General features: G+C 41.7%; 1 protein-coding gene across 6 annotated transcripts in view; it reads right to left on the reverse strand.

The window, feature by feature from the left end:
- Positions 1-14,638, reverse strand: part of LOC144687175 (transmembrane protein 243-like) — a 34,968-nt gene that overhangs the window by 2,067 nt on the left and 18,263 nt on the right. For 4 of the 6 annotated variants that reach the window (XM_078552929.1, XM_078552928.1, XM_078552930.1 and 1 more), the window contains exons 3-4: positions 11,011-11,061; positions 1,431-1,535 (exon numbers count right to left, since the gene is read on the reverse strand). In XM_078552929.1, the coding sequence (XP_078409055.1) occupies positions 1,431-1,535; positions 11,011-11,061 (156 nt within the window). The remainder of the gene's footprint in view (positions 1-1,430; positions 1,536-11,010; positions 11,062-14,638) is intronic. The other 2 variants (XM_078552934.1, XM_078552933.1) reach the window with 1 other exon arrangement.

The raw sequence follows: 14,638 nt of genomic DNA on the forward strand, positions 1-14,638 counted from the left end.
CTATTTGTTTTGATAGCCCTTGCAAGTTTTTCTTTACCCCATGTTCCCTTCCCCTCCTTAACCCAATATTAAATTCAATCACATCAAGATGCTCCCTTACTGCAAGATTGTTAACTAATTTTAGTTATTTAGTTATCACTCAGTTGAATATGGCCGGCTTCCTTATCAGTTCTAAAAAAATGTCCTGAATACATTCTAGAATGCCACTGTGCTTATCACTTTAGCAGTTCCATTTCTCCACTTTTAAAATTAACATTTCCCATTCTAACCATTTGGTTTTCTCTCACTATCCCCATATCCCTCAATTCCCTTAACCTTCAAAATCTAACCAGTCTTGGATCATGTTCACATGAACATCCACAGCTCTGAGGGTGGATAAATTTCTCCCCTCAGTCCTAAATGGCTGAACCCTTACTCTAGACTCCCAAACCAGGGGAATCAGCATCTACCATGTCAGGCCCCTTAAAATTTTCTACGACTCAGAGATCGCCTCGGATTGGAAATATAGGACTAGTCTATTTAGTCTCTCCTTATCACTCGATCCCTTCGACTCAGGAATCAGTCTCGTGAACTTTTGCTACACTCCCACTGAGACAATTATATCCTTTCTTAGGTACAGGAACCAAAACTGAACAAGTACTTCAGGTGTGTTCTAATCAAGACCGTATATAATTATAGTCAGACTTTATTAGAGTCTTGTACTCTAATCACTTTGTAATAAAGGCTCCCGATAGTTTGCTGTACCGGCATGTTAACTCTGCAGTTTGTGTACATGGACACCCAGGTCCCTCTGAATACCAATATTTTCCACACTCACCTCATTTAAAAGATACCGTTTTTCTATTTTTTCCTTCCAAAGTGGGCAACTTCACACGAGCCCATGTTATGTTATATTCCATCTTCCATGTTTTTGCTCACTCTACCCAGTGTTTTTACTGCCCCATCGCCTTTCATGAAATCCCTTCTTTACAACTTTTTAAACTGAGTCTTGTCAATAGTTATCTCGTTACTTTCCCAATTTCACTGTCCTTCCTAAAGATCCTGTGGTGGCAATATTTAGCTCCCCATCATGCTCAGGTTGTACACTGATCTCTTTAATGGCCATTACGGCAGACCCTTTAATTTGCGCTTCAAGTCATTTGTTCTATTTCTTATGAATGCACATAGCATAAGAATTTTTTCCCGTGCACCATACAGATATTCAGATTATCATCTTCCTTGTTCTCGCATCCCCATAAGTGAACCCTAAGTAAAAATTATCCAAATCACAGAATTGTTACAGCAGAGGCGGCCATTCGGCCCATCGTGTCTGCACAGCCTCTCCAAATGAGCAATTCCCTTAGTGCCATATGTACTTACTCTAGACATTATATAGTTTTTCAAATTTATCACTACTTTTGAAAAACAGATTACAAAATCTCAATACTTACAAGAACACCAATGGAGGCGCAACTCAGCAAGATGCAGACAACAAAGAAAACATTCAATGGTTTTGGAGGTAACTGAGGGAAAACAAAAGCGCTAATAATCGTTACCTGTAGAACAGAAGTTGGAAAAACTGGACATCAGATAAGCAGCAATTATACTACAGAATCACCAACATTAAATTTTTACTTCCCTTCCAAAGGCAGTAAAGTTACGTGAACAAAACATGCTAGACCACTGAATTTCTTTGGCTACTACTGATTGTTATAATTTCTTCATCCCGCCCTCCTCTCAAAGCAAATACGTTGGCTAGTCCATCCATTTCAATCCCCAACACCACCTCCCTGACTGACACAGTCTAATAAAACAAGTAAACAACTGAAATAAAAGCAAAATTATGCAGATGTTGGAAATCTAAAATAAAATCAGAAAATGCTGGAAAAACCCAGCAGGTCTGGCAGCATCTGTGGAGAGAGAAACAGAGTTAACATTTTGAATCTGTACAACTGTTTCTCTCTCCACAGATGCTGCCAGACCTGCTGGGTTTTTCCAGCATTTTCTGATTTTATTTAAACAGCTGAAATGTTTATTTTACCATTTGATTTTTATAGCTCTAAGGTCACTGGGGAGATAGATGTAGAGTTGAGGAATATTTTGGAAGGAAAGACAAAGAGGATTATAGATTCTAAATGGTAGAATATTAAAAGGAATCCAGGAGATTTGGATATATAATTCTTAAAAGTCAGAATATAAATTTGTAGAGCTGTAACTAAGAAAAACTTTTGGGAACCTAGATTTTATAAAACAGGGCTGAGTCCCAAAGAATAGATCATGCCAAATCCATGCAAATCATTGGTTCAGCTACAATCAAAATAATATTGACTTTCTGGTACCCTACTTTAGGAAGGACGCCAAGACCATGGAGAGAATACAGAACAAATAATACCCAACCTGACAGATTTGAAAGATAAAGGATGATTACAGAAATGGTTTCCTTCCCTGCACCACCACCCCAAAATAGAGTCAAGAAGAAATCTGCTATAGTACAACTCAAAATTACGAGTAGTTTTAATAAGGCAGGTATGGGAAATATTACCGAAAGAATGAAGAGAAGCATTGGTTCATTTTTTGAAATAATAAGTGTTATAGGATACCTAATTTCCTTTTAAAAGGGAAGTAGATAAAACAATTCTGAACAGTGACATTTTTAAAAGAGTATGTGAAAGCAACCAATGATAGGTCTTTCAGAGAGCCGGCATGCGTGAAATAGGCCAATGGCATTCTACTATGCTGTAAAATTCTATCATTTTATTCTACCAGCCATCAGCTAAAGAAACACTGCATTCTTCACTTTTTAGACTCCACTTTTACTTATTCAGACTTTACAATAGCTCAATGTTCAGAATAAGGCCAACTAAAAAACAACCCTCTGTCCTACATTTAATCTAAAATCTTAAAAACCACAGGAATAACCAAATTTATTTCCCATTTACAAACTATAAACATTCCAGATTTTATCCATTTGAAATAAAACAAAATGCACAGATTTATTAGGTGCATATTATTTCAAATAAACTAAAGAGTGGACTCCAATCACAGAATCATTAGAGTGTAAAAGGAGGCCTTTCAGCCCATTGTGTCTGCACCGACTCTGAGCATTTTAACTCGGTATCAATCTCCTACCTTTTCCCCGTAACCATGCACATTGTTTCTATTTAGGTAATCATCCAATGCCCTCTTGAATGCCTCAATTAAACCTGCCTCCACCACACTTCCAGGCAGTGCATTCCAAACCCTAACTACTCGCTGTGTGAAAAAGTTTTTTCTCACCTCGCATTTGCTTCTTTTGCAAAACACTTTAAAAACTGTGCCCTCTGGTTCTTGATCTGTCTATGAGCGGGAACAGTTTCTCCCTCTCTAATCTGTCCAGGCTCTTCATTATTTTGAAAACTTCTATCAAGCCTCCTCTCAGCCTTCTCCTCCCAACTTCTCAGTCCCAACTTCTCCAATCTCTCCTCATAACTGAAGTCTCATATCCCTGGAACCATTCTCGTAAACCTCTTCTGCACTCTCTCCGATGCGTTCACATCCTTCGCATAGTGTGGGCACCCAGAACTGTACACTATACTCCAGCTGAGGTCTAACCGAAAAATGCCCATTAACCATTACTCTCTGATAAAAGCAAAATACTGCTGGAAATCCAAAACAAAAACAAAAAACGCTGGAAAAGCTCAGCAGGTCTAACAGCATCTGTGGAGGGAAAGACATTTTAGTTTAAACCGTCCCCAACCAGTCTAGCAAATATTCCCCCTGGGACATCAGTCCCGGTCCTGCCAGGTGCAACCCGTCCAGTTTGTACTGGTCCCACCTCCTCCAGAACCGGTCCCAATGCCCCAGGAATCTGAAACCCTCCCCTTCACACCATCTCTTCAGCCACGTATTCATCCGATATATCCTGCTATTTCTACTCTGACTGGCACATGGCACTGGTAGTAATCCTGAGATCACTACCTTTGAGGTCCTACTTTTCAACTTACCTCCTAACTCCCTATATTCTGCTTTTAGGACCTCATCCCTTTTTTTAACCTATGTCGTTTGTACCAATGTGTACAAACGACATACCACCCTTTTACTATTGATGTGCTTATAGAATACTTTGGGTTTACTTTTGTGTTAGCTGCCAGTCTTTTTTCATAATCCCTCTTTGCTTCTCGTATTTGCTTTTTCACATCACTTCTTAACCTTCTGTATTCCACTTGGTCCTCAACTGTATTTGCTACCTGACACCTGTCGTAAGCACACTTTTTCTTCTTTAAGACCATAAGACATAGGAGCAGAAATTAGGCCATTCAGCCCATCGAGTCTGCTTCGCCATTCAATCATGGCTGATAAGTTTCTCAACCCCATTCTCCCGCCTTCTCCCCGTAACCTTTGATCCCCTTACTAATCAAGAACCTATCTATCTCAGGCTTAAATACACTCAATGACCTGGCCTCCACAGCCTTCTATGGCAATGAATTCCACAGATTCACCACTCTCTGGCTAAAGAAGTTTCTCCTCATCTCTGTTCTAAAAGGTCTTCCCTTTACTCTGAGGCTGTGCCCTCGGGTCCTAGTCTATCCTACTAATGGAAACATCTTCCCCACGTCCACTCTATCAAGACCTTTCAGTATTCTGTAAGTTTCAATCAGATCCCCCCTCATCCTTCTAAACTCCATCGAGTATAGACCCAGAGTCCTCAAACGTTCATCATATGTTAAGCCTTTCATTCTTGGGATCGTTCTCGTGAACCTCCTCTGGACCCTCTCCAGGGCCAGAACATCCTTCCTGAGATACGGGGCCCAAAATTGCTCACAATATTCTAAATGTGGTCTGACCAGAGCCTTATAAAGCCTCAGCAGCACATCCCTGCTTTTATATTCTAGTCCTCTCAACTAGAAGTAGTCGAGAGGACTAGAATATAAAATAGATGCATCACCTCCAAAAATATTATAGGACCAGGTAGGTAGATTGGTTGCACGTACGCTATACCACCCTTATGGTCATCATTTAACTTAAATTCCATCTCCTTTGTCATCCAGGGAGCTCTGGATTTGTTTGTCCTACCTTTCCATTTTGAGGGGACAGATCTTGACTGTGCCCAAACCATCTCCTCTTTGAAGGTAGCCCATTGTTCAGCTACTGTTTGTCCTGCCAGCATTTGGTTCCAGTCTATCCAGCCGAGCTCAGTTCTTGCGCCAATTGAAGTCTGCTCTGTGCCAGTTGATTATTCTTACTCTGGATTGACCAATATCCTTTTCCACCGTTATCCTAAACCTTATGATACAATGATCGCTGTCTCCTAAATATAATGCTATGCTAAGGGAGGCCTCACTGCACGAGTTCATGGTGAAAAAAGTGTAACAGCTCTTTCCTTCTAATCACTACTGCAACGCCAGCATTAATTCAGACTCCTATTTTTCCAGTATTAGAATACTGCTTTAAAAAATAGATGCATCACCTCCAAAAATATTCTAGGACCAGGTAGGTAGATTGGTTGCACCTATTCTATACCACCCTTATGGTTATCATTTAAAACCACATTAGTAAAACTGATTACCAGCATAAGAGGCGTATTTAGTTTGAACAAGAAGCAATACCTTCGAATAATTAGACCTGGACTCTGGCTTGGACCAGAAAGGAGGCAACAAGCCCAGTGGCCAAGCCAAGTTACAACACAGAAGAAAAGGCATCAACTAAGTCTCCAAAAGCCACAAGCATCATGTCCACATCTGAAACTTTCATACATAAAAGGGAAAGCTAGCAAGTCAAAGTGACAGATCTTGAGCAGTATTATGGCATATTAGGGAAACTCCCAGATGTTCAATGCTGGTGCTATTCCCATTTTAAGTAGCATACTTACAATTTGGAGATTTTTATTCATTCATGGGATATGGGCATCGCTGGCTAGGCCAGCATTTATTGCCCATCCGTAATTGCCCTTGAGAAGGTGGTGGTGAGCTGCCTCCTTGAACTGCAGCAGGCCATGTGGTGTCGGTACACCCACAATGCATTTAGGGAGGGAGTTCCAGGATTTCGACCCAGCAATAGTGAAGGAACAGCGATATATTTCCAAGTCAGGATGGTGAGTGCCTTGGAGAGGAATGACCAGATGGCGGTGTTCCCATGTGTCTGCTGCCCTTGTCCTTCTAGATGGCAGTGGTTGTGGGTTTGGAAGGTGTTGTCTAAAGAACCTTGGCGGGTTCCTGCAGTGCATCTTGTGGATGGTACACACTGCTGCTACCGTCGGTGGTGGAGGAGGGAGTGAATGTTTGTGGATGGGGAGCCAATCAAGCAGGCTGCTTTATCCTTGATGATGTCGAGCTTCTTGAGTGCTGTGGGAGCTGCACTCATCCAGGCAGGTGCAGAGTATTCCATCACACTCCTGATTTGTGCCTTGTAGATGGTGGACAGGCTATGGCGAGTCAGGAAGTGGGTTACTCGTCACAGGATTCCTAGCCTCTGACCTGCTCTTGTAGCCACAGTATTTATATGGCTGGTCCAGTTCAGTTTCTGCTCAATAGTAACCCGCAGGATGTTGATAGTGAGGGATTCAGTGATAGTAATGCCATTGAATGTCAAGGGGCGAAGGTTAGATTCTGTCTTGTTGGAGATGGTCATTGCCTGGCACAAATGTTACTTGCCACTTGTCAGCCCAAGCCTGGATATTGTCCAGGTCTTGCTACATTTGGACATGGACTGCTTCAGTATCTGAGTCTTCGCAAATGGTGCTGAACATTGTGATCCATGTCATCTCTTATCCTATGTGCAAGCATTATTGAAAAATGGTCATTGCAAAAACATTTGTAAGTTGCTAACTTTTAGATCGAAGTGTTGTGGAAAGTTTGTTACATGGCAGCTGACAAGACACTGAGGAACCTTGGTAACAAAATGCTTTTTCTAGCTACAATAGGTTCTTACTTTAGAAGTTGTATCAGTTATGCATCATCAATACACGATAACTAAAAGGTGATCTTAATCATAATTTGCCTTAAATATGTTAAATATATTTGCTTTCGGGAGATTAAGTTGTATTTGGTTGCACCTATTCTTCACATTCCTATATTATGCCTGAACTCCAAAACTCTGATTATTAAGATAGTGTTTTAAATTAAACTATCATTTATCAAGTTCATTAAAATTGTGTTATTAGAAATGCTGAGAGTATGCAGATGGGCTTTCTCGAGCATCTGCTCCTAGTGACGACTGCACAGATAGCTGGATAAACTTGGCTGCTTCCTTCAAACATAAGAATATTAGTCTCAGGTGATGCCTTAAGGCTTTTTTCACATTGAGATAATTATGTGCAATGCTTCACTCGTGCACGTGGCATACAACAGTAATAACTTCTGCACAATTACTAAAGAATATTTATTTTTAAAGATACCAAATATTGTTATAGGAATAATGGGTTCTGATTCAGACCACCCGTACCAATTTGGATTGATCAGCAATGGGACTACCATTTAGGCCTTTACGGAGGCTCTCCTACACTTTGAGAAGCACAAGGGTTTTGGCCATCTGATTAAAGCTGCTGTAACACCAAGTGTTTCAAAGCACTGCTATGCTCAACATTGCTGATTTTGGGAAAGCCCTGGCTAAGGACCCAATGTTAAGGAGCAGAAAATCTAAATATGCCAAAGTATTCGAAGGCATTACAAAGAGCTTTGAACAATGTATAAACTTAAAACCTCATCTCAGGAGGGATATTAATTTTCTTCCTCAAAGCACCTTTGAGGGTGTGGAAAGTGCAACCAGAGACCAGAAGGGAAACAGTAACAAGCTAACTCCAGATCTAAAGGTCATTTCAATGAATCTTCTTTCTTCAAGAATAAAAGTACTTTAATCCAGACTGGAACAAAGCCAAACAATCTCATCAACTTTGCTTCCAATTTCCACTCATCCCTCACCTTCACATCCAACTCTTCCCTTCCTTGATCTCTTTATCACCATTTCTAGAGATAGGTTATCAGCCAATATTCACCATAAGCCCAATGACTCCTGCAGTAACTGTGGCTACACTTCCACCCTGCTTCCTGTAAGGACTTTATTCCATTGTCCTAGCTTCTCTAGCCTGACAATACAACCTTCCTTTTTCCTCAACCAAGGATTCTCTTCCACCACATTTGACAAGGCCCTCGACAGATTTCTTTCCATTTTCAGCACTTGGGCTCTCACCCCTTTCCCCAGCTCCCAGAAATGTGATAAAGGTTGCCCATGTTCTCAACTTTCACCTACCAACCGCAACATCCATTCACCATTATTTCCACCATCTCTAGTGTGATGCCACCTGCAACCACATCTTCCCCTCTCAGCATTCCTTCAGTGACGCCTTGGTCTACTATCAATCACTCCCTCCCCTTCCCACTGGATCTTTCCATGCAAGTGCAGGAGATACAACACATCCACGTTTACCTCCTCCCTTCGCACCATCCAAGGTCCTTCCAGGTGAAATAGTGAATTACTCTACCTCTTTCAATTTAGTGAATTGCAGTCATTGCTCACGCTGCTGTTTTCTCTACACTGGAGAAACCAAAAGCTGATCAGATGACCACTTTGCAAAACACCACCATTCAGTTCATAAATGGGACCCTGATTTTCCAGTTATTTTGATTCTCCGCTCTACTCTTACTCTGACCTCTGCCTTCAACACTGTTCCAAAGAAACTCAACATAAGCTTGAGGAAGGGCTGTTCATCTTTCGATTAAGATTTTTATATCCTTCCAGACTCAATACCAAGTTCAACAATTTCAGATCATAACATCTTCCCCGTTTTTTGGATGGCAGTTGTTGGTTATGATTCTCCTTTCCCATTAAAACCTCCTCGATACACTGCTGTTTCTTCACTGTGGCTGGTCAAAATCCTGGAACTCCCTCCCTAACAGCACTGTGGGTGTACCTACACCACATGGACTGCAGCGATTCAAGAAGGCAGCTCACCACCACCTTCTCAAGGGCAATTAGGGACGGGCAATAAATGCTGGCCCAGCCAGCTACGCCCACATCCCATGAAAGAAAAAAAAACACAGCTTGACTTGTCCCAATACCATCTCCTTTTGCCTTGTACCATCATTCCTTTTCTCATTTAATCTCTCCTGTCTTCCACCCTGGCATAGACCTTCCCCAATTGCTCTTCCACAACCACCCCACTTAATCCCCACCTCTGTACTTGTTAAAATCTGTTACATCTCTAAACTTTCCCAGTTCTGATGAAAGGTCATTGACTTGAAACATCAACTTGGTCCCTCTTGCCACAGATGCTGCCAGGCCTGCTGAGTCTTTCCAGCATTTCGTTTTTAGTTCAAACAAGATTATAGCTCAAGAACCTGCCACTTCAGAAGAAACTTGAGTCAAGTTCTGTTCCTTACGCTATATTTGCATACTTTCAAGTCCTTAAAAACTCAAATAACTTCTTCCTTAACCACATTCAATGTCACAGCTGCTGAAGTATTTTTGGCACACTAAGTGGTATAATAGGCTACGAACTGTAACAATGACTAATGCCTCACAAATTTAAATCTGATAGCTTCAAAGCATAGAACTGGAAGAAATTGTACTGCAATACCCTTGGGAACATCAGAGCGTTCCCATACTTTACCTCATGTGCTAACACATGAATCAAGACCAAGGGCTTGCACAAGGAGTTTACATGTTATCCATAATACTTACTGCCCTGAATTACTGAGGAAGCCAGCTGGATAGTAGAGGAGTGAGACTTTGTACTCTTCTGCATCACAAGCTTAACATTTTCAAATTGGGTAAACAAATAGGCAAAGACAAATTTAAGTGGATTTACATCACTTTTTCAACCTTCCCCCTGGTTGACCTCTCCTCACCCATCACCCCTACTCTTGCCAACCTATACTGACTTTTGGTCCCCTAACACCTCAAATAGATGCACGAAACAAATCAAAGACAGTTTAGGGGTTCGAGGTGATGTTGCATCACCAGCATACATGTGGAATCTGACATGTTTGCAGGATATCATTGAGGGGTAGCATATAGATGAGAATTGGAAGGATAATGAGAAGATTCTTCACTAACAATTGGCTTTGTTTACAATACCATATTTTGATCAGCAACACCATGGATTTAAAATCAGTCCTTCAATAACCTTACAGTAACCTACGCAAAATGATTTTTTACATATCTCAAGCCACAATGAAAATGAGCAATTGTGGAAAATCTCCATTCCTGCAGGCATCATCCCCTCAGATCAGAAGTCAAGCTGGGGGACCAGCTTCCTGTCTTGATGGTTCAGAGGAACTCCACAGTACTATTAAAAGCAGGGCATCCTTCTGGTGTCTTAACCAACTTATTCCCATCCCCCCACCAAGCCCCCCATCCCATGCCCACAAAAAGCAGATTAACTGCTATTTGAGAATCACTAACATGGAATTAAAATTGTCTACATAACATTCATAGCACTTCAACAAATCTGTGAAGTACTTTAAGATATTACACCATGAAAAAATGGCAAATAATGCAAGTATTAAATGCAAGTTGAACATCTTTGAAAGAACCAAGCACCTTCAAAACTTGCTAATGAACCAATTTGTTTTCCCCTCTCCAATCTCCACTGTACCATTAGGTATGTTCAGATAAAGATGCACCATCAACCTATTTGAGGAGGTGTCAGCTGTGGCTCAGTTCATAGCACCCTCGCCTTTGAATCAGAGGGTTGTGGGTTCATGTCCCACTCCCGGAAACCAAGAACTGTGATTGTACTCGAAAGAGTTGCAATCTGTGACTGTTGATAACTCGAAAGAGTATCAACCTATTTGATTGGTTACTTCCAGAACACAGACACTAATGTTTTCCCATTACAGCTGCTAATGATTTCAAAGGAATCAAAGATCCTGGTCTCAAAAACACTTCCTGGCAATCTATTTCATAGGACACACAAACATTTTCCCTCGGTTTGCCTATTTTGCAGTTACATGCATAGTTACTGTCTTGCAAAATACTCATCATCTATGGAGACCACTAAAGTACCAAGTTGATAAAACCAGTAAACAAATTAAGATTTGAAAACTCTGTACTTACTATTAGCAATAAAGAAGTGAGGACACCAACAACAATGTTGACAATTCGATCCTGAAAAAAAAAGCGCAAGAAAGATTTCAAGATAGGTACAATCAGGGTATTAAGGTACTATGATCCAACTGAGGGTCATTGGTGTTTGGAATCGTCTTTCCAAGCGAGCAGTGGAGGCTGGGTCATTGAGTATATTCAAGGCTGAGTTAGACAGATTTTTGATCAGTAAGGGAGTCAAGGATTATGGAGGCAGACAGGAAGGTGGAGCTGTACCACAATCAGATCAGCCATGATCTTATTAAATGGCAGAGAAGGCCCAAGGGGCTGAATGGCCTACTCCTGTTTCTATTTCTTATGATCTTTAGCACTGAACCCTGCTGTCCCCATTTACCACATTTAATACCATCTCCAGATTACTCCCCCATTTAGCCCCCAACTTCTCTAACCACAGTCATGCAACTTTTTAAAAAAGTATATTCCTATGGTGAGGTGGTATTTATAAACTAGGAATTCCTTCATGGAAGTAATACAACAGAGCCATCAGGTGCAGCATTGAGTATTTTCAAGCCCACGTCAAAGACTTCACTGGGACTAACGTCTAGTTCAGTAAAGCTCAGGCAGATGTTTAGAATAACATCTATGATATGGTGATGTTAAACATTTAGGGATTAGTGGCAACAATATTAAGAACCAGCAAATAAGTATTAATTTTAAAATGACAAATTTCAGAAAGATAAATCAGGAAAAGGGAAGAGCTAAAAGAAATTAATTGGAATTATTTCTAAAGGACATCCAAGTTCAGAATAATTGGAACATTTTATAAATAATACAAAATCAGCAAATATCTCCATCAAAAATGAAGTTTATAACTCACTGGTTAGTCCTCAGCTGGAGCATTGTGGACAATCCTGCGAAACACACTTCAGGAAAGATGTAAAAGCCTAAGAAAGGGTATAGAGGAAGTTTACCAGAGATGATGGGCTTCAGTTACATAGAGAAGTTGAATGAAAACTGTTCTCCTCAGAACAGAGAAGGTTAAGAAGTGACCCAATAGTGGTTTCTGAGATGATGAGAACTGATGATAGAACGGATCAAGACAAACTACTCCCTCTGGCGAGTGGGTCAAAAACCAGAGATCATAGATTCAAAATCATTGGCAAAACATCTAGAGGGGAGTGGAGGAGAAATGTTTTCACTCAGTTGTCGGGATGTGGAACACATTCTATCTGCAAAGATGGTGGAAGCAGATTCCATAAACAACTTTAAAAAGGGACTTGGACAGATGCTAGAAGATGAAGAACTTACAGGGTTATGGACGAAGGTGGTGATGTGGGACTGAACACAACTGCCCTTTCAAATGAGCCAGCAGAGGCACAACTGACCGAATAGCCTCCTTTTGTGCTACAAATTTCTACAGCTCTATGAAGTGTGAGCTAAGTAAACAGGCTCCAAATAGATAAAAGATAAAATCCACCAAAATGAACAAACCATACAAGGCCTATGAGAAAAAAGGAGATGACAACTCTGGGATGAATAGCAAAATTGCAGAGTGTTATAATTCGCAGCTCATTCACCGATTAAAGGAGGAATCTGGAGCCAGTCTTAACATTGGGTTATTCATAAAACCCAGAGAACACAGGCACAGACTCGCTTTTCCTTCCCCCGCCTACATCCCCAGCACAGATGGTTCTTGTATATATACTTAAGAATAATACCCAAACCCTTCCCCAATTTGGTAAGTCACTCTCATTTGCAACTAAAGCATGCACTTCACTGTGACAGGATTGCAACATTAACACAGATGCAATGACGCAAATGGTAGGTAACATATTGCGTGACATATTCTAATAACTTCCATCCAATTATTTTACAGTCATATTTGGCAGACATATTATACGACAAGTGTCACACCCATCCTAAACATGGCAGCTGGTGAAACACCATCCGAATTTGCGCCCAGTCGTTCATTTCATGCCAGTTTACAGAATAACTTGAGGAAATTTAGCCGCTGCCTATCTTTAAAATATTCGTTCATCGTATGGTGGTGTCACTGGCTAGGCCAGCATTTATTGCCCATCCCTAATTGCCCTTGAGAAGGTGGTGGTGAGCTACCCGCTCGAACTGCTACAGTCCATGCGGTGTAGGTACACCCACAGTGCTGTTAGGGAGGGAGTTCCAGGATTTTGACCCAGCGACAGTGAAGGAACAGCGATATTTCGAAGTCAGGGTAGTGAGTGATTTGGAGGGGAAGTTGCAGGTGGTGGTGTTCCCATGCATCTGCTGCCCTTGTCCTTCTAGATGGTAGTGGTCGTGAGTTTGGAAGGTGCTGTCTGAGGAGTCTTAAGAGTTCCTCCAGTGCATCTTGTAGATGGTACACACTGCTGCTACTGGGCTTCGGTGGAGGAAGGAGCGAACGTTTGTGGATAGGGTGCCAACCAAACGAGCTTTGATCTAGATGGTATCGGTCTTCTTGAGTGTTGAGAGAGCTGAATTCATCCAGGCAAGTGGAGAGTATTCTATTACACTCCTGACCTTTGCCTTGCAGATGGTGGACAAGCTTCGGTGGGGTCAAGAGGCGAATTGCACATCACAGTATTCCTAGCCTCTGACCTGCTTTTGTAGCCATAGTATTTATACGACTTCAGTAGTTCAGCTACTGGTAAATGGGAACCTCCAGGATGTTGATAGTGGGGGATTCAGCAATGGTAATGCCATTGAATGTCAAAGGGCAATGGTTAGATTCTCTCTTGTGTGGCATGAATGTTACAAGCCACTTGTCAGCCCAAGCCTGGACACTGCTCAGGTCTTGCTGCATTTGGACATGGACTGCTTCATTATCTGAGTTGTCGCGAATGGTGAACATTGTGCAATCAGCGAATTTCTGTCTTTATGATGGAAGGAAGATCATTTGATGAAGCAGCTGAAGATGGTTAGGCCGAGGACACTACCCTGAGGAACTCCTCAGTTCCAGGACATCACTGCAGATGATTGACCTCCAACAACCACAACCATCTTCCTTTCTGCTAGGTATGACTCCAACCAATTGAGAGGTTTCCCCCTGATTCCCATTGACTCGTTTTGCTTGGGCTCCTTGATGCCACACTCAGTCAAATGCTGCCTTGATGTCAAGGGCAGTCACTCTCACCTCACCTCGGGGTTCAGCTCTTTTGTTCATGTTTGAACCAAGGCTGTAATGAGGTCAGGAGCTTAGCGGCCTTGACAAAATCCAAACTGAGCATCAGTGAGCAGATTGTTGCTAAGCAAGTGCCGCTTGATAGCACTGTTGATGACCCCATCACTTTACTGATGATCAAGAGCAGGCTGATGGGACGGCAATTGGAGAGGGTGGATTTGTCCTGCTTTTTTTTTTGAGTACGGGACATACCTGGGCAATTTTCCACATTGCCTGGTAGGTGCCCGTGTTGTAGCTGTACTGGAACAGTTTAGCTATGGGGACGGCAAGTTCTGGAGCACAAGTCCTCAGTACTATTGCCGGAATATTGTTAGGGCCCCATAGTCTTTGCAGTATCAGTCTTCAGCCGTTTCTTGATATCACGTGGAGTGAATCAAATTGGCTGACAACTGGCATCTATGATGGATCATCCATTCAGCACTTGCTGAAGATTGTTGCAAATGC

Source organism: Cetorhinus maximus, chromosome 12 (assembly GCF_964194155.1).
Source record: "Cetorhinus maximus chromosome 12, sCetMax3.hap1.1, whole genome shotgun sequence".
NCBI lineage: Eukaryota > Metazoa > Chordata > Chondrichthyes > Lamniformes > Cetorhinidae > Cetorhinus > Cetorhinus maximus.